We start from the raw sequence: 20,084 nt of genomic DNA, 5'->3' as shown, positions 1-20,084 counted from the left end.
CCATAATGAAGAATTTCCTGTTATGATGGCCAGTAAATAGAAACCAAAGCAGTGAAATGCAGTCCTAAATACAACTGTCTTCAACGGCCCCCTGAAGACTGAGAGGGAGGGACATGCATGGTGGGGCTTCCACTTAAAAGGCCTCCCTGATGCCCATCAGATAGGCAGGTGACTTTGTAGTGCTAATGCTACAGTTCTTACACATTATCATCCATGGGTAAATGTTATAAGACTAAAGACGGCTCCAAAAAGACCAGGAACATAAGAGAAGCCATGCTGGATCAGGCTAGTAGCTCACCCAGCCTCACATTCTATTTCATGCAGTAGTCAAAACCCAGGTGCCATTGGGAGGTCTGCTGGTGTGGCTAGAACTCCAGATGCCCTCCCACTGCGGCCCCACAAGCCCTGAGAATACAGAGCATCACTGCTCCAAACATAAGAACATAAGAGAAACCATGTTGGATCAGGCCAATGGCCAATCCAGTCCAATACTCTGTGCCACACAGTGGCCAAAACCCAGGCGTGATCAGAGGGTCCACCAGCAGGGCTAGAATTTTATAAGCCCCCCCCCAACTTGCCCCACAAACACCAAGAATACAGCTTCACTGTCCCAGACCCAAGAACAAAAGAGACACCGTGTTGGATTAGGCCAATGGCCCATTCAGCCCCATCCCACCAGCCATCAGGAGGTCCAGCAATGGGGCCAGAACTCCAGAAGCCTTCCCAATGTTGCCCCCTAAGAACCAAGGAGATAGAGCATCCTTGCTCCAGACATAAGAACAAAAGAGAAGCCATGTTGGATCAGGCCAATGGCCCATCCAGTCCAACACTCTGTTGTCACACAGTGGCCAAAACCCAAGGGGCCATCAGGAGGTCCATCAGTGGGGCCAGAACTCCAGAAGCCCTCCCACTCTTGCTCCACAAACACCAAGAATTCAGCTCATCACTGCTCCATACAGAGTGTTCCTTCTATACCTTGCAGCCAAGAATCACTCATGGACCTCCGCTCCTTCCGTTATCCAACCTCCTCTTGAACCTGTCTATGCTTGTAGTGGTCACCACCACTTCTTGCAACACTGAATTCTACGTAGTAATTTTTCTTTGGGTGAAGAACAACTTCCTTTGCCTTGGAGTTTACCGATCATCAATTTCATTGAGTGCCCACAAGGTCTTGTCTTGGGAGGAAGGGAGAGAAGTCCAGCTTTCTCTGCCTTCTCTATCCCATGCATAATTTTGGAAACTTCTGTCATGTCACCTCTTGGTTGTCATTTCTCCAAGTGAAAGAGCCCTGACCTCTTTGACCCGGCTTCACAGGGATGGCGTTCCGTCCCCTTAATCATTTAGTTGCCCTTATCTGGACCTTTTCTGATTCTATAATATCTTTTTTGAGGTGCGTTGGCCAGAACTCTACACAGGATTCCAGATGAGGCCTCACCACGGATTTCTACAAGGGGCATTAAGATATAGCTGATTTGTTGATGTGCACAGTGGGTTCTCTACCACAACTTCAAGATCTCTCTCCTGGTCAGTTCCTGCCAGTTTGAACCCCATCACTGTGCATGAATAATTATGATTTTTTTGGTGCCAATGTGCCTGACTTTGCCCTTGCCCACGTTGAACCTCGTTTGCCACCTAGACACCCTGTCACACAGTCTGGACAGGTCCCTCTGGAGCACCTCACAGTACTCCCTGGTTCTCATTGCTGTGAATGGCTTTGCATCGTCCACAAACTTATCCAAATAACTAATGGACAGGTTATAAAGCACTGGACCTCATTCCCACTCCTGATCAACTTCCACTGTGAAAATGCCCATTGAGACTCACTCTCTGTTTCCTGGTCATTAAACTTCTCCTCTTACCCTATGAAGAAGAAGAAGAGTTGGTTCTTAGATGCCGCTTTTCTCTACCTGAAGGAGGCTCAAAGCAGCTCACCATCTCCTTCCCTTTCCTCTCCCCACAACAGACACCCTGTGAGGGAGGGGAGGCTGAGAAAGTCCTGATCCTACCAAAGAATGAGAAGAGTTGATTCTTCTATGCCACTTTTCTCTACCTGAAAGAGTCTCAAGTGGCTTCCAATCACCTTCCCTTTCCTCTCCCCACAACAGACACTCGATCACGGGGTCCTTCAGTAAAATTTCCCAGTTCTGGGAAATTCCATTAATATACAAAACTGTACTTCCATATTTTGGATGCAACCTCGCTAAAAACAGCGTCCTTGCTAGCTCGTTTGAATATCTTTCCATCTGACTCAACCTGGGGCACAGTCCCACAAATTCCTTCCCCCAAGACACAGTGCCTTCATGGGTGCAAAGTCCCAGACCCGCTAACCCGCATATTATTAGCATGCCCCAAATCCGTTCCTTATCGATTCTTGCTCCCTGACCATGTGAAGAAACTAAGTACTCGCTGTGTCGATAAGAAATATCGGGTAAAGATTATGTTAAGCGAGACGGATCCCGCATCTAGCCTGACAGCTGCCTGGATCCTATCGGCTAAGCTAAGAGACAGTCTTTCGGCCGTGAGCTCTGTAACTGCAACATCATGTGAATGTCGGTGTGTTTGCTCTCTGGATTCTTCATGCCAGGAAAGGGGTTCTGATTCACTCTGATTCAGGCAGGTTATAAAGGAAACAAAAGGTATGGGCCACATTTATCCATACCAGGCATTAGACACTTTCTGGGTCATGTCCCAATTATTCCTTCCCGCCCCCTCATGGTTGCCGGCAACCTTAATCCTTGGGTGGGCATGTGTCCTCCTCCATCTGACCTCACCTAGCCTGCGGCCCTCCGTTCCAGCTCTCCCCAAGCAAAGCAATGGAGCCTTCTGCCAACGTACACCTGATTATTGAGGTTCTAGCACAGCGGTGTAGCCAAATCACTGCCCTGCATTAAAAAAAGGAAGGAGCCCCTCCCCGTGTCGTCCCCCCCCCGCCAACACGCACACACGGACGAGCAGCAAATATTGCTGAATGGAATTTTGCCTCGGCGTGGTAATTGCTGATTGTATTTCGAAAGCGAATGCGGTAATTAATTATTGCAGTTTCCCCTCAATGCGCGCCATTGTGTGCCGATCTCCGTATAGCCGTGATAATTAGCAAATGGGATTTAGAAACTGAAGCCTCCATTAGGAGCTGATATTGCTGCGCATGGAACGGATCTCTGTGTTGTGCAAGAAATGTGAGGTGCTAAAGAAACCCCCCCCCCAAAAAAAAAACCAGAGGAAAAAAAAGAGAAATGTCTTTAAAAACGAGGAAGCTAATCGGGTGAGGAGAAGAAAAAGAGAACTCCATAGGGGTCCACTTTGGAGCCCCAGAGAGCTCTTTTGCTGGTCCCCAAAGAAAGTCTGGCTGGATATGCCAGGAATAGTCCAGGGGAGCCAGGGTTGCCAACCTCCAGATGCTGGCTGGAGATCTCCCGCGATGACCGTAGATCTCCAAGACGCAGAGATCGGTTCCGCTGGTTGCTCTGGAAGGTGGAGTCTAGGGCAGGGGTAGTCAACCTGTGGTCCTCCAGATGTTCACGGACTACAATTCCCATGAGCCCCTGCCAGCGAATGCTGGCAGGGGCTCATGGGAATTGTAGTCCATGGACATCTGGAGGACCACAGGTTGACTACCCCTGGTCTAGGGCATCGTACCCCACAGAGAGCCTTCACCAGACTCTGGCCCTCCCCCAAATCTCCGGGAATTGCCAGGAATTGCCCAACTGAACTGGGGAACCCCAAGCTTCTCTGCTCCAGACAGAACAGTCCTTTGTGACATTGACTCTTTGGCAGGGCTGGCCTGTTGTGTATGTGACTCAGCAGAAGGCTGAGCTTGGGGTCTGGAACAGGATCCAAGCTGCCCCGTTGAACAGCCAATGAGTTTAAACTAATCAGGCGCGGCTGATCCAATCAAGGGTCAGCCTAGGGCGTGTCCACCTCTGCCCTGTGTATATATTCAGGGGCTTGACCAGGCAAGCCCCAGTCAACGTGGTTGATTCCATCTGAAATCACTTCTTAAATAAAAAGAGCTGTTCTGCACGACTGCGTCTCGCTTGTTCCTGTTCGAACTCACTATTTTACACTGGCGACGAGGATGGGATCCTAAGGAAACGAAGCTGCTCCTGCACGCATCTGGACAGAGCCCGCCAACCTCGGGGACCCTCTGCCAGCTAACAAGCGTGAGTCCAGCGGCACCCGACCGGCATCACGAGCCGCTGGAGTGGAGCCCAGCCGTCTGAAGGGGGGAACCAGCTGCCAGCTGAATCGCTCAAGCCGGGCCGACAAGCACCGAGATCGCACGCCGCAGCATGGCTACCTTGGGCCAGATCGAGCAGTTTGACTCCAGCCGCCCGAGCCAATGGAGAAGCTATGAGAAGCGCTTCCGCCACTTCCTCACGGCCAACGAGATCACCGGGGCCGCAAGAAGACGGGCGGTCTTCTTGAGCACGTGCGGGGCCGCCACGTTCGACCTGGCGCAGGACCTCTTTGCGCCCGACGATGTGGACGCTGCGGACCTGGACGAGATCCTCCGCCGCCTCCAAGAACACTACGATCCACAGCCAGGGGAGATCGCGTGCCGGTATGTTTTCTACCAGCGTGGACAGCGAGAAGGCGAGTCCATTGCAGAATTCACCGCCGCACTCCGCAACCTCGCCCGTGACTGCCAATTCTCCAATCTGGAAGAGGCACTCCGGGATCGTTTTGTGTGCGGCCTCAGGGACGAGGCCACCCAGCGCCGGCTTTTCGGAAAGAAGGGGCTGACCTTCAAAGAGGCGCTGGAAGACGCGGCCAACGCGGAGGCCGCCAACCGCAGCGCCAGGACCGTCCGCGGACACGAGGCGTCGAGGCACCCACCGGTGGAGAAGCCAACGACGGCCGTCCACCACGAGGACCTGGGCGGAGACCTCGCGGAAGAGGAGGCCGAGGTGGACCACAACGTGGCCCGACCGCACCGCCGTCCAGCAACCTCGACGGGGCCCTGCGCTGGCTGTGCAGGCCCGCATGTACGCAGCATGTGCCGATTCCGCGACGCGACTTGCCGGGTCTGCGGAAAGAAAGGGCACATCGCCCGGGCATGCCGCTCAGAGCCGGATTCCGCGTCCCACCCCGTGGCCGGCGAAAATGCCTACCGCCAACCGAGGGCGGCCCAAGGCAACAGAGGTCAGCGTGAGGTGACCAGCCGCCAGCGTCGCCTGGAGACAAACAGCACCCGGACCGTCATCCTAAACTCCACGAGGAACGGACCCAAGGAGAAGATACGGCTGAGGGTAAGCATAGAGGGGGCCCCTTGCACCATGGAACTGGACACAGGGTCGTCGCTCTCTATAATTTCAAACGCGACCCTCAAGCGACTTTGCCCGCACGGGGGACCCCCTCTCCGCCCCTTGCCCTACATAGTCAAGGATTACATGGGAGGGCGAGTGCCGATCAAGGGGGTGGGGGATTTTCATGTTTGCTTCCGGGACTTTGCGGGAAAATTGCCCCTTGTAATAGTGGAAGGGGAGCGCACCAGCCTGTTGGGTTTAGACTGGGTCGAGCCGCTGGGAATCACGATCGGCGGTATTACTCAAATCCAGCGGCTCCAGACCACCGCGCTAGAGGACATCTGCGGGGAATTCCCAACAGTCTTTGACGCGTCGCTCGGTCGCTACACCGGGCCACCAATCTCGTTGGCCCTCGACCCCCAGGTGGCACCCATTCGCCTCAAGGCCCGGCGGGTCCCGTTCGCCCTGAAGCCCCGGATAGACGCGGAGCTGGACAAACTCCAGGCGCAAGGCGTGCTCGAGCCGGTTCCGAACGCGCGTTGGGAGACCCCGATCGTGACGCCCATCAAGGCAAACGGGGACATACGAATCTGTGCGGACTACAAGTGCACGCTGAACAAGGCGTTGCAGCAGCACGCGTACCCAGTACCGGTGATCAGCCACCTCCTCGCGTCCCTAGCCGGGGGTAAGGTTTTCGCCAAACTTGACTTGGCCCAAGCGTATCAGCAGCTGCCCGTTGACACGGCAGCCGCGGAAGCGCAGACAATCGTCACTCACCGGGGGGCGTTTAGAGTTAAGCGTTTGCAATTCGGGGTCAGCGTGGCCCCCGTAATTTTCCAGAACCTAATGGAGGACCTTCTCAAGGGGATTCCGGGGGTGATCCCATATTTTGACGACGTCCTCCTGGCCGGGAGAACCGTCCCGGAACTCGCCAGCCGACTCCGGGAGGTCCTGCACCGATTCTCCGGGGCCGGGCTGAAGGTGAAGCGGGAGAAATGTCGTTTGGGCGTCCCCAAGGTGGAGTTCCTGGGTTTCCTTATCGACGCGGAAGGGGTCCACCCAACCGAAGACAAGGTGAAGGCCATCCAGAACGCGCCACCGCCGAAGACCAAGCACGACCTCCAAGCCTTCCTGGGCCTCCTGAATTTCTATCATTCCTTCTTGCCCAACAAGGCCACCGTGGCAGAGCCTTTGCACAGGCTCCTCGACAAGAAAACTCCCTGGGTCTGGGGTCCCTCACAGAAGGCCGCGTTCGCCTCGGTCAAGCGACTCCTCACGTCCGACAGTGTACTGGCACACTTCGACGAGGCGCAGCCGGTCGTCTTGGCCTGTGACGCATCGCAACATGGCATCGGCGCCGTCCTAGGTCACCGCCTGCCCGACGGCCGCGAGGCCCCGGTGTCCTTCTACTCGCGGACCTTGTCATCGGCTGAGCGGAACTACGCACAGATCGACAAGGAGGCGCTCGCTATCGTCGCTGGAATTAAGAAATTCCACGACTACCTCTACGGCCGCCGGTTTACGATCGTCACGGATCACAAGCCCCTGCTCGGCCTCTTCACGACGGACCGCCAGACGCCCCAGATCCTGTCCCCGCGGATGCTGCGCTGGTCCATTTTTTTGCATGGATATGACTTCAGCCTCGTTCATCGGCCTGGCAAGTCCATCGGGCACGCCGACGCACTCAGCCGACTGCCGCTACCACAGGTCGACGCAGACCCGGCCCCTGCTGCTGAGGTGTTGCTGATCGACTCCCTGCCTCAGCAACCCCTGCGATCGGTGGACATCGCCGCGCACTCGGCCAAAGACCGCCTCATCGCCCGAGTGCTCAACTGGTTGTGGAGGGGATGGCCAGCGGGCAAACAGGACCCAGATTTTGCCCCTTTTACCGCCAGGCAAACGGAGCTATCGGCACACAAGGGGTGCCTGCTGTGGGGACACCGAGTGGTGGTGCCGCCCAAGCTACGCCAGCGGGTCATGGAGGCGCTGCACGATGGCCATCCTGGCATTGTGCATATGAAGGCACTGGCTCGCAGCTACGTTTGGTGGCCGGGGCTGGACAAGAACATCGAGTCCTGGATAAGCGGCTGTCGGACCTGCCAGGAGAACCGCCCAGAGGCGCCGCGAGCACCGCCGCGGACATGGGAGTCGGCCATGAAGCCTTGGTCCCGCCTGCACATCGACTTTGCGGGGCCATTCCAAGGGCACACATTCTTGGTCGTCGTGGACTCCTTCTCGAAATGGCTGGAGGTTGTTCCGGTCTCGGCCATGACGTCGGCCGTGGTCATCAGGAGCCTCCAACGCCTGTTCGCGACCCACGGGCTCCCCGACACGATAGTCTCCGACAACGGAGCCCAGTTCACGTCCACTGAATTCCGGGTGTACTTGGGGCAGCACCTGATCCGACAGGTGACCTCAGCACCATTCCATCCGTCAACTAACGGGCAGGCTGAACGGATGGTCCGGACAACCAAGGACGCGTTGTCAAAACTCCCCCAAGGAGATTGGCAGACGCGCCTCACGCAGTTCGTAGCCCGCCAGCACACCACGCCATCCTCGGCAACCGGGAAGAGCCCGGCGGAACTACTAATGGGACGGAGACTCCGAACCCTCCTGGATCGTCTACACCCCGACCATGACGAAACCCGGGAGAAGGGCCACGAGAATCCCTCCGCGCCACGCGCCTTTGCCCCAGACGATCCGGTTTACGTCCGGAACTACAGCGACGGGCCCAGTTGGATCCCTGCAACCGTCACACACGCGACGGGACCCGTGTCCTACGGGGTCCAGGGCGAGGACGGCCGGATCCTCCGGCGACACGTGGACCAGGTGCGCCGCCGGGACAACTCCGTGCATCGGGAAGGCGACACCGCCAACCCCGTCCCTGACGCTACCCCCGGCGGGAGACCACCACTCTGCAGTCCAGCGGCTGAGCCGAGGGCACCCAGCACGGAGCCCGCAATAGCCGACGCGGCGGCGGACCCTAGGAGCGCGGCAGTACGGACTGAGGTCAGTCAACCCGTGCCGTCTCCAGAGCCGCGCCGGTCGGGGCGGACCCGCGTGCCCCCCAGATACCTACAGGACTTTATTCACCACCTCCTGAGTGACTATCTAAGGGGGGAGGGGTGTTGTGTATGTGACTCAGCAGAAGGCTGAGCTTGGGGTCTGGAACAGGATCCAAGCTGCCCCGTTGAACAGCCAATGAGTTTAAACTAATCAGGCGCGGCTGATCCAATCAAGGGTCAGCCTAGGGCGTGTCCACCTCTGCCCTGTGTATATATTCAGGGGCTTGACCAGGCAAGCCCCAGTCAACGTGGTTGATTCCATCTGAAATCACTTCTTAAATAAAAAGAGCTGTTCTGCACGACTGCGTCTCGCTTGTTCCTGTTCGAACTCACTATTTTACATGGCCGATCTGGGTTGGGAAATTCCTTGAGTTTTGGGGTACGGAGCCTGGGAGGGAAGGCACCCGTAGAATCCACCCTCCAAAGGAGCACATTTATCCAGAGGAACCGACCTCTAATCTGGAGACCAATTGCAACGGGGAGATTTCCAGCCACGCGTTGGCAGCCCTAGAGCTCAGACCTCTGAAGTTATCACTCGCTGGGCATAAAAGTTTCAAGAACAGGCTGGTTTTTAAATCCCACTTTTCACTACCCGAAGGAGTCTCAAACCAACTTGCAATTCCCTTCCCCCCCCCACACACAACAGCCACCTGCGAGGTAGGTGAGGCTGAGAGAGCTCTGACAGAACTGTTCTCTGAGAACAGCTCTAACAGGGCTGTGGTGGCAGGCGGAGGAGGAGCAGGGAATCAAACCCAGCTCTCTGGATTAGAAGCCACCGCTCTTAAGCACGACACCAAGCTGGCTCTCAAGGGCAGGGAGGCCTCCCAGCCACTGGGGACTTCTGGTTCAGATGTGTAAATCGACCTGCCAACTTCAAGGTGACCCCTGGTGCTCTACCAGCATGGCAAGAGACCTCCACACCAGACAGGGTAGAACGTGGTACCCTCTGAGGATGGGCAGGCTCAAGGTCATCACATCCCTTCCTCAAACTCTGCCCTCCTCCAGGGCTGTTCCCCGGTCACCAGGACTCTCCCAAACTGGAGTTGGCAAGGCAGGAGGACTCACAGGGAAACAAGAACACCAGGTTGTTTGCAGGTACATCTCCTGCCGTTCCAGGAGCCCAAATGGAAGCGCAAGGAAGTTCAGTGCAACCACTCCAAAGGCCCAGAGAAACATCCACCCCCTGAGAGGCACCTGAAAGCTCAGGAGAATTCGACCTCTGTGCTCTGAAATTGGGACAGACCAGCCCCGCCCTCCCCCTCCCACCGCCTTGCACATGACTTCGAAAGGCAGAGCTTATTCATCAAAAGCCTGACAAATATTGTGCATCTGCATTCACGTACAAAACACACACACGCAGAGTAACCAAGCTGTTACAACTGGGGAATCTTCTACCCTGTTTGACAAACGACCAGGTCTCTCTCTCTGTTTTTAAAGGCACATTTGCTTCTTTATTTCTAGCATTTTGCCTGTTTTTTTTTGGGGGGGGGGTCATTTCCCCTGGTTTCGGACAGCCCTGAAATGAAGGCAAGAGCTCCAAACGGGGATCTCTCGCCCCCAACTGGGAACTGGAAACCCGACTGTGGCCTATGCTGGGGCATGCAGCTTATTGTAAGAAGGATCCTATTATGTCATTTCTGCCATGTGTCATGTGAAGACACATATTATGCCCCAGTTCCAAACCTCTAAAATCCTGACTGTCCCATTGACTCGGGACGTGTAGCCCCCCTTGAGTCCCTCTGAGAAACGTGGTGCATAAATAACGTAAATGAAAGACGGAAATGAAATGAAAAGGGTTCTGGCGAAACCCCCTGAAAGGCTGTTTTTACGTGTCCTTTCGCAGCCTTGGATATTATTCAAGAGAGCTGGCCATACCAAGACTTCACCATTCAAAGGCCAGTTCCTATGATTCTGACTATTGCAACTTTATAATCTGGGAGACTAACACATCCTCAGAGCTGTAGAAGCAACCCAGGTAGGAGAGCTGCCGTGACCTTCCGCGCAGGGTCGGCGTGAGACAGCATATTACCCCGTGTGACTGTCTACAGTAGACTAACCCTCAGCAACGCCTGAGCCATGCCACCAAAGCATGAAGCCCCCTGCATCACCCACCTGCCACATTCTGCCACCCCCCTTTGCCATGTCGATGCCCATTTTCCTTCCAGGAAAGCCACAGTTTTGCTACCAGAGCGACGTACAACTCCTGCATCCATTGCATGCTTTAAAAACAACAACGACCACCCAAGAGTGAACCAACAAGTTCATATTCCGTTGCGGGACAACTGGCGCTATCAGAGTCGTCCAAATGCGCAAAGCCCCGGATCACTCATCCCCGGCGATTCTTTGTTCGAGCTCGAGGGCTAAGCTGAAGGGCAGATAAGCCGATCGCGTCTCACTGTGGCTCAACCCCCCCCCTTGCGAGAACTGGGCCCTGGACGCCTCTTGGCGGCTTCGTAATCGGCCGCCGCGCAAGAACGGCCCGTCTCAGCTGTGGACCGAGTCGTAATGCTCTTATCGTGGCGTTGCCAGGTCCCCAACCCAGGCGCGACATCTCTGAACCTCGGTGGGAGCTTTCCCGCTGTTGCTTTCAGTCTGAAGGACCTGGGCTCTAATCCTTTGCTAAAAAATGAGAGGGGTTTGGGGAGAAAGGGCCAGGCAAAAGACAGTACGCATTGCAGATGCTTTCTTCAAAATAGGTGCTGTTGCCGTAAGGACCACGGTAACCCTTTGGGTCTGGGATATGCCCCTTTCCCACTCCTAATTTCCCCCTCCGTTTTCTAGGTATGATGGATATAATAATTATCCCCCATTGGCAAGATGGAAAATGCAATAGCAATTGGGACACTTATTGGCTAGTGTGGTGCTCCACAGAGCAGGGTCCCCCAAACCTTTTTGAGCCTGTAGAGTTCAGACTCCGTGTGACAGGTGCAATCCAACATGGCTGCCACAGGTTGCCTCAGCAGAGATGCTATGGCGGTAGCTGCACAGCCGATGAACTCTCCAATGGCCAATCAGAAGGCTTGCAGGGCAAAAGGCCTACCTGGCCGTGCCCACAGCTGAAAAAGACTTGCCTGGCACAGGGAAAGGTGCCAGCAGGCACCGTGAAACCCAAAGGGACCACGATGGGGAATCCTGCCCTGCAGGAGGGGCGCTCAAGTCAAGAGTCCCGCAGCCCTGCTTAGTTGTGTCCTCATTTGTGAGACTCTGCCGACCCCTTGGCCAATGCGCTGACCCCTTAGCGGAGCAACCCCCCGTTTATCATCCTTCTGAGAAGACCTCACATCGTAATGGCTCCCTCAGGCCAGGAAAGCAAAAGATCTCAATGGGTCCGTCACACGGAACCAGAGAGAGCTATAAACAGAACTGCTTCTTCTGCTCTACCAGAGCCACAATCTGACTTGCGCGTCATTCCTCAGTCACCGACCACCAAAGACTCACAATTCAGTGGTGACACTGCTGGGAGGAACGGGGCTTTGGGAAGAGCACCCAGACGTGCCTTGCCCTCCCCCCCCTTCCTGAAGGACTGTTCCCCCGTCCCCATCGCGTCAGCAGGGGTCGGTGAAGGAGATGCGTCTAGGGGGATTCCTCCCGCCATCTTTCTCAGCCCGTTGTCATGGGAACTGCAGTGGCGAGGGAGTCTCCGAGTGATCGTCGGGTCCGGTCTGTGCAGCTGTCCCCAAACAACCGAGTCGGTCCCAGAAAGTGAAATCGTCTCCTAATAGGTAAACTGGTCGCCTTTTTCCGAACCCCCGAGTCCTTTCAGAGGGAGGGAGAAGCTTGACAAAACGGGCAGCCCGGTCAATGCACGATCACCAGACCCTAGCTTGGGTCCTTCATCCCATCCCCCAGCTGTGTGGCTCACAGGGCCAGATCCGTGTTTCATGGCTAGGACACTAGGAGTGGCTCTGGAGGAGAAGGAAGGCGTTAGAGAACCCGAGAGACCGAACGGATAGGATCCACAACACAAGAGATGCTACCGGACAACAGGTGACGGACCACGCCCGCCCCTCCGAGCAGTTACCTGTGCTAGACCTTGCTCATCCAGTGTTTCGCACCATGCTTCAGTAGGGGCGGTTAGCGTCTTTCGGCCTTTTCAGCTGTACTTTCAGCCTCTTCATGCCGATCTGGAAGCCGTTCATAGCCTGGATGGCGGCCTGGGCACTGGCGGGATTGTCAAAACTCACAAAACCTGTCAAAACACGAGGCAAGGCGCAGGGTTCAACCAGCTGAAGGGGGCCGTGGGACTAACAACCACACACCAAGACCACTTCAAAGGATGGGCATGAAGAGGGGGCGGGGGGAGAGGGACTGAGGGAGATGGGCCTGGGCAGAGGCGTGGCTAGGCATGGGGGCATCGTCTTCTGGGCAGAGAAAATTTCAGGGAGGATGCACAGTGGCGTCACTGGGCCTTGGACCCATGGGAATCTAGGCTGAGATGGGAAACCAGTGCAAGTCCAGGGCTCAGTGCTTGGCGTACAGAAGGTCCCAGGTTCAATCCCTGGCATCTCCTGTTTAAAGGATAGGTTGAAGGGGACCAGAGAGCCTTAGAACTGTGGCCGGCCAGCCAGACAATACTGACCCGGCTGGACCAAGAGTCTAAGAAGGTCAGAAGAGCCATGCTTGATCAGACCAGTGGTCCATCTAGTCCAACATCCTATCTCATACAGCATCCTATCTCATATATAGACAACCAATTCTTCTGGAAGTCCAGTAACTCAGCATAGAGGCCTAGGTCTTCCCCTAATGTTGCCTCCTGGCACTGGGATACAGAGGTTGATGGCCTCTGAAGATAGAGGTTCACCACGGCTAGTAGCCACTGGTAGACCTCTCCTCCATGAATCTCTCTGACTCAGTATAAGGCAGCTTCATGTGTCCATGGACACAGAACCACCAGTGGCAAACAGATTTCAAGGTTTGAAAGGTGGGGGAGATACATCAGAGGACATATTTGAATGGCAAGGGTCAAATCCTGGAGCCTGGGCAGGGGAGATGAGAAGGTAGATGTAGGATGTAGGTTTTTGTTTAAAAAGATGGGTTTTAATGGTCATAATTTTGCAGCAGCAGTGGACGTTGGAAGAGTATGTTCAACAGGAGGGTGCAGGGCATCTTCGCCTCCAAGGTCACAAATTCACACTTGGGGATGTGCCAGCCAAGGGGCAGATAGAAGAACTTGTCGTAGTGAATGCGTTGGCCCTTACACATGGATAGAAAACTGAAGCAAGGAGCAGGGCCCAGATCATGCAATACGGACTGTAAAATATTGATCTGCCATCACAACTGAATCACATTTTAAGAGGTGTTTGTTAACTGACTTATTTATATCTGCATATATTTTAATTTTGTAGTTATTATTTGTACGTTTTAACGTGCTGTGACCGGTCCTGAGCCAACCAGGAAGGGCGGGCTAGAAAAAGGAAGATTATTATTAGTAGTAAGAGACAGAGAACACTAACCAGCCAGGATAAATGAGTAAAGGAGACTAACTTTGGGGGATCAGGGCCCTAATTCAGTAGAAAGCAGCTTCATGCATTAGTAACACCCTCACAAAGATGGCGGCTTTTTGAAACAAATGGTCACTGTCTTCCAGACAGTGCTGAATTTTGGGAAGGAGAATGACACAACTTGCAGTTTCCTTGAACACCAAGTTCTGCTGTGATGAACAGCTGTCAGAGAGGACCATCCCACCCGCTACAGTTTTGCTATACGCATAGGCTGCATTATCATTCTCAACTGGCCTGCTTCCAAGTAAAGCAATATCCCCTGTTTTGCTTTACTTGGAACGGGGGTTTCATACTGAAAACTTTGTCCCATTGATGAGGGGTCTCTGAAGACCCCTCTGAAGAATGGCTATTTCAAACCATGCCGCTTCCCCCCCGCCTTTCGCATGATCTTCCCCGCTCTTTTCCCCCCCTGAACGTTCTAAGTTGAGTGCAATAGCGCTACAGCAATTGAGTCTCTCAGTGGAGTCCGGGCATCTCTGTAACACTGCAATGCTCTATTGCTACAGCACTATAGCGTCCAAAACAAACAGGAAAACCTATCCTGACCCAAACAAAAGCCAAGAGCCCCAAAAAAGGCCAACACGAGGGAAATGAACTTAAGCCTATACTAGGTGGAACACAATAAAAAAAATATACAGTACCAGTAATTATTAATCTAGTTAAAACTCTTATAATTCTCGTATAATCCGGAGCCAACTTTCACCCAGAGGATGCTGCAGGTGAAATGCTGCTACTCTCCTTGGGTTTTTAACTTGATTAATAAATTAACCATCTTCAAGTATTTAAAAGGCTGCCATGTAGAGGGTGGAGAAGAGTTGTTCTCTCTTGCCCCAGAGGGACAGACCAGAACCAATGAGATGAAATTAATTCAAAAGAAATTCCGTCTAAACCTCTGGAAGAAGTTCCTGACAGTCAGAGTGGTTTCTCAGTGGAACAGGCTTCCTCGGGAGGTGGTGGGTTCTCTATCTCTGGAGATTTTTAAGCAGAGGCTGGAGAGCCATCTGATGGAGAGGCTGATTCTGTGAAGGCTCAAGGGGGTGGCCAGTTACAGTGGAAGAGCGAGAGGGTTGGGAGTGTCCTGCATAGTGCAACGGATTGGAGTAGATGCCACAGGAGGTCCCTTCCAACTCTAGGATTCTAGGAATCTATAAATACGGGTACTATATATTTTAATTAAAGGCTTAAGCTCATTCCCCTCAACTTAGGGAACTTAAGGAGCTCAACTTAGGATGGTGGGAGGAGGGGTGATGGTGAGGAAGACTGGACAGTGAAAAAAGGTGTGTGTGTTTGGGGGGGAGGGAGAGGAACCAAAATGTAGGGATATTTTAACCAGCACGCCCTAGCAATTCAGACACACCACAAAGAGGTGAAAATGGAAGAAAGCCATTTCCCTCAAAAAGCTTCAGCCCCGCTTCACCAATGGGACTGGAGTGTCTCTTGGTATGCGCAAGTTGATAAAACCTGTTAGCAGCCGGCTGCTAAAACTGCTGCTTCTGAACTGACGCAAAAGGTCCGTTCAGGACTTGCTGTGAAAATGGATCACGAAGGCTGTTTGCCTAGAAAAGAACAAGAGTCCAGTTGCACCTTAAAGATGAACAACATTGGTGTCAGGGAATGAGGCTTCATGAGTCTCTGCTTCACACAAGCTCCTTCCCAGCCACAATTTTTGCTAGTTTAGAAATTGCTACTGGACTCATGTGCTTTTCTACAGCTACACCATGTGTGAAAAAAGGAGATGAACTCTTTGACTGTGGGTAACCATTCCCCCCCCTTTTTTTTTTGGTTAGCTAGGGTGCCTTCTGAGGATGGCCATACTTGGCCACCTTCATAGAATCATAGAATCAAAGAATCATAGAATCAGAAGGGACCTCCTGGGCCATCTAGTCTGACCCCCTGCACTAAGCAGTACACTTACAACCCTATCGCTCATCCACTGTCACCTGCCACCCCCTTGAACCTTCACAGAATCAGCCTCTCTGTCAGATGGCTCTCTCTGTTTATAAATCTCCAAAGATGGAGAACTCACCACCTCCCGAGGAAGCCTGTTCCACTGAGGAACTGCTCTAACGGGCAGGAACTTCTTCTGGATGTTTAGATGGAATTTCTTTTGAATTAATTTCATCCCATTGGTTCTGGTCCATCCCTCCGGGGCAAGAGAGACTGAGATCCGTGCTGAGATCCGTCCCCTCCCGAAATCTCCCCTGCAGCTCCATCACTCAGATATGCAGGTATTTCCCAACCCACAACTGGTGAACTTATACCCTGTGGTATGCTAATGTATGTGTGTGCAGGGGGTGGTGGTGGTTGCCATGTCCTCTGGGGGCAGGAGAACTCCCACCCCTAGTGGGACCCTTCTGCCTTCACTCAGAAGGATGGTGGCAGGAGCAAATAGAGAGGAAAGGGGGGTCGAAGCACTAGCGACTGACATGTATTTATTTAAATTTATAGACTGTGTTCCACTGGAGTGGGCTTAGAACAGCGGACCACATATATTGAAACGATACCATCAAAATCCCAGTTATATAGTTTTAGAATCAGTTCTAAAAACGTCGTACTTGGAGCTGGAAGCAGAACCCGGGGGGAGGGGGGTGTGATGCAGGAGGGAGGCCGATTCAGTGTTCATGTTGACTGACCTCACTGGGCGCAACAGCAGGTCACATCGGCCTCACCTCCTGTAACACTCCCGAAATTTGCCAACCTTTGCAGTTAAGCCAGAGTATCACTGACGCCTTCTGCTTGTCAGTGGCACTCTAGCAATTAGCCAAAACTCTATGGTTAAAACATGGAATTTGGGTGAATGCTAGGGCATCACTGATCGCTTCTGGTCACTATTGACACTCAAGTGTTTAGCCAAATGTCTACGGATAAACCAATTCAGACGAATGCCAGAGCAAAACAGGCTGGCATTAAACTATGCACTACGCATCTATGATTTTGCATAGGCATAGCAATGGAGAAATTTTACTCTTTTTGGTAAGAAGAAGGAGAAGAAGGAGAAGAAGGAGAAGAAGAAGAAGAAGAAGGAGAAGAAGAAGAAGAAGAAGAAGAAGAAGAAGAGTCGGTTCTTAGATGCTGCTTTTCTCTACCCGAAGCCTTCCCTTCCTCTCCCCACAACAGACACCCTGTGAGGAAGGTGAGACTGAGAGAGCCCTGACAGAACTGCTCAGTGAGAACAACTTCTAACAGGGCCATGACAAGCCCAAGGTTACCCAGCTGGCTGCTTGTGGGGGAGCGGGCAACCAAACCCAGCTTGCCAGATTAGAAGCCGGTATATTTAACCATGACACCAAGCTGGCTCTCACCAAGCAGAACAAAATCTGAGTCCAGGGGCATCTTAAAGACCAGCAAAGCTTAATCCTGAACGTAAGCTCACATGTGCATGCACACTCTGTGAACCGATACATTTGTTTAATCATTTGCCTTGAAAACCCTTAAGTCAGCGTTGGGAGATTAGTTTCCCCCAGAGGACGTCCCTGCTTTAGAGGGTGGGCTGATCTCCCTGCTTCCCCAAACTCCGCCCTCCCCAAATTCCACCTCTACGTCTCCAGGAATTGCCCAGCCCAGAGTTGGCAACTAGAATCTACATCCTTGTTTCTAGATGAAGCTGCACAGGAGTAGGACTTGGTTAAGGGGTCCTGCGAATGAGAGAAACAATCAGCCATTCCCTCCAGGGGTCATTTCTGCTTGCCCTGGAAAGGCCCGGACAAGCCTCCCCCAGACCCAACTGCCAAAGAGGCAGAGAGTCAACGAGAGGTTAAATGCGCCGAGCTTCTCCCACGCCCGTGTTAATTAATAATCAGAGAAATATATGTACTGAGCGGAAGAAGGTGGGGAGGAGGACAAGGTGTGTGTGTGTGTGTGTGGGGGGGGTCATTGTGATAAATCTGTTTTATGTATCCCCTCCCCCACAGGGATTATGTAAAAAGGCTACATTAAATAAATGATTTAGCAAGGCAGTAAAGGATACGGAAATGTGCACAGCCTGCAGCTCTGGGCGTCTGAGCTGCCTTGTTCGGAAAAGTTGCCGAGAGTAAAAATCGGGGAGTCTTATCCTGCGGGAGAGGTCCTCGGACCTTGGCTTGGATGATGCCTTTCCAACCTGGGCAGGTATTTTCTGGGAATGGCGCTTCTCCCCTGAATTGCAGGTGGATGGAAACAGCTGGCAATGCTTTCCCGCCTCCAGTCTGGCTGCTCAAAGGGAGTGTGGGGAGGAACTGAAGGGGGAGCCACAGAAGGGGCAGCTGATGGAGCTGCAGAAGGAGCCGAAAACATATCTAGGCCAGTTTTTGCCTACTCACACAGTCCAGGGTTACTGGAAAACGCGCATGCGCGGCCCCGTGCCAGGGCCTTCGCGGCCCGGTGGTTGGGGACCATTGACATAGAGGATGGAGCAGAGTTGTTCTCTCTTGCCCCCTGATCTGGGACAGACCAGAACGAATGGGATGAAATTAATTCAAAAGAAATTCCTTCTAAATATCCGGAAGAAGTTCCTGACAGTCAGAGTGGTTCCGCAGAGGAACAGGCTTCCTCGGGAGGTGGTGGGTTCTCCATCTTTGGACATTTTTAAGCAGAGGCTGGAGAGCCATCTGACTGATTTTATGAACGTAGGCAGATTTTAATAGGTGGGCAGAAGGGAATGTGTCCCTGCATTCTGCAGGGGGTTGGACTAGATGACCCTGAAGGTTCCTCCCAACTCTATGATACTAAGGCAGAACCTTTCCTGCTTGAGTTGCCAATCTCCAAGTGGCATCTGGAGATCTCCTAGGATTACAATTGATCTCCAGATCATTAAGTTCACAGCCTGGAGGGGTAGCCCAAATTCCTTCCAGTAGGCATTCATATTGCTAAGAAAGTGGGCTGGAATCTGGAGATTTTTTTGGGGGGGGGGATCACTGGGGCATGAAATTGGGGTCACCATGGGCGGGCAGGTAGTTGTAAGTTCCTGCATTGTGCAGAGGGTTGGTCTAGATGACCCTGTAGGTACCAACTGTGGAATTCTATGACAGGTGGATGTATGCAACCAGCACTGACAGTGGAGTGGTTTAATTCATGCCTACTGCCCAGTGGTGGGCAGGGTTGTTAGCTCTGGGTGGGAGATTTTGGGGAGGCCATGGCTGGGGCGGGACTTCAGTTGGGTTTAGTGCCATACATTCCACCTTCCAGTAACCAGCTGGGTGACCCTGGGCTACTCACACTTCTTTTAGATCACTTCTTGTAGAGCAGTTCTCTCAGAGTTCTCTCAGTCTCACATATCTAACATGGGGTCTGTTGTGGGGAGAGGAAGAGAAAGGTGTTTGCAAGCATCTCTGAGAGTTTAGTTTTTGGCTAGTGAAAAGCAGGGTATAAAGAACCAGCTCCCCACTTCTCTAAGCAGCTATAATGCTGCAGGGGCGGCCTTCTGAATCGCCAGTTCTCTCCAAGTAGACTGATCTCGGTTGCCTGGAGACCAAAAGTCATCCTAGGTGATCTCCAACCACCACCCGTGTGCCAACGTGGCTCCCCTCCGAAATAATGATACACAGAGGATGGAGCACGGGACGGGGGCAGGGTTTGTTGTCCTTGCCTGGTTACCACGAACTCTCCCCGTTTCACCTTGGTAAGAATAATAGCTACAAAACAGCGGCCCGTCTCACAGCGTGGTGAAATGTCTGAATACTGGCAGACTCTCATCTGGAGAACTGTGTTGGAATCCTCCTCAAGCGGCCATTTGGGTGACCGAAAAAGGGCCCTAAAGGGCCTCTTGTGGCGCAGAGTGGTAAGGCAGCAGACATGCAGTCTGAAAGCTCTGCCCATGAGGCTGGGAGTTCGATCCCAGCAGCCGGCTCAAGGTTGACTCAGCTTCCAAGGTCGGTAAAATGAGTACCCAGCTTGCTGGGGGGTAAAACGGTAATGACTGGGGAAGGCACTGGCAAACCACCCCGTATTGAGTCTGCCATGAAAACGCTGGAGGGCGTCACCCCAAGGGTCAGACATGGACAGGAGATACCTTTACCTTTACCTTTAAGAAGGGCCCTGCTGGATCACACCCATAGTCCATCCAGTGCAGCTTTCTGTCTCACACAGGGGCCAGCCAGTTCCTCTAGAGGACCAACAACAGGGGAATAGAACCCAAGGCCTTTATAAGAACATCAGAAGAGCCCTGCTGGGTCAGACCAGTGGTCCATCTAGACCAGCCTCCTGTCTCACATAGACCAGTTCCTCTGGAGGGCCAAAAACGGGGCACAGAGGCCAAAGCCTTCCCCTGAGAAGAACATCAGAGGATTTCTGCTGGA

At 53.2% G+C, this 20,084-nt stretch overlaps 1 protein-coding gene across 11 annotated transcripts in view; it reads right to left on the bottom strand.

Moving 5' to 3' along the window:
• CELF4 (CUGBP Elav-like family member 4) overlaps positions 1-20,084 on the bottom strand; it is a 725,765-nt gene that overhangs the window by 20,586 nt on the left and 685,095 nt on the right. For all 11 annotated transcript variants that reach the window (XR_013232951.1, XM_077346537.1, XM_077346528.1 and 8 more), the window contains one exon: positions 12,333-12,500. Coding sequence is in view for 10 of the 11 variants with exons in the window: in XM_077346537.1 (XP_077202652.1) it covers positions 12,373-12,500 (128 nt within the window). In the remaining variant the exon portion in view is untranslated. The remainder of the gene's footprint in view (positions 1-12,332; positions 12,501-20,084) is intronic.

The sequence above is a fragment of the Paroedura picta genome, chromosome 7 (assembly GCF_049243985.1).
Source record: "Paroedura picta isolate Pp20150507F chromosome 7, Ppicta_v3.0, whole genome shotgun sequence".
Lineage (NCBI taxonomy): Eukaryota > Metazoa > Chordata > Lepidosauria > Squamata > Gekkonidae > Paroedura > Paroedura picta.
Note: the sequence above shows the minus strand (reverse complement) of the source record. Positions and strands in the feature narration are given on the sequence as shown.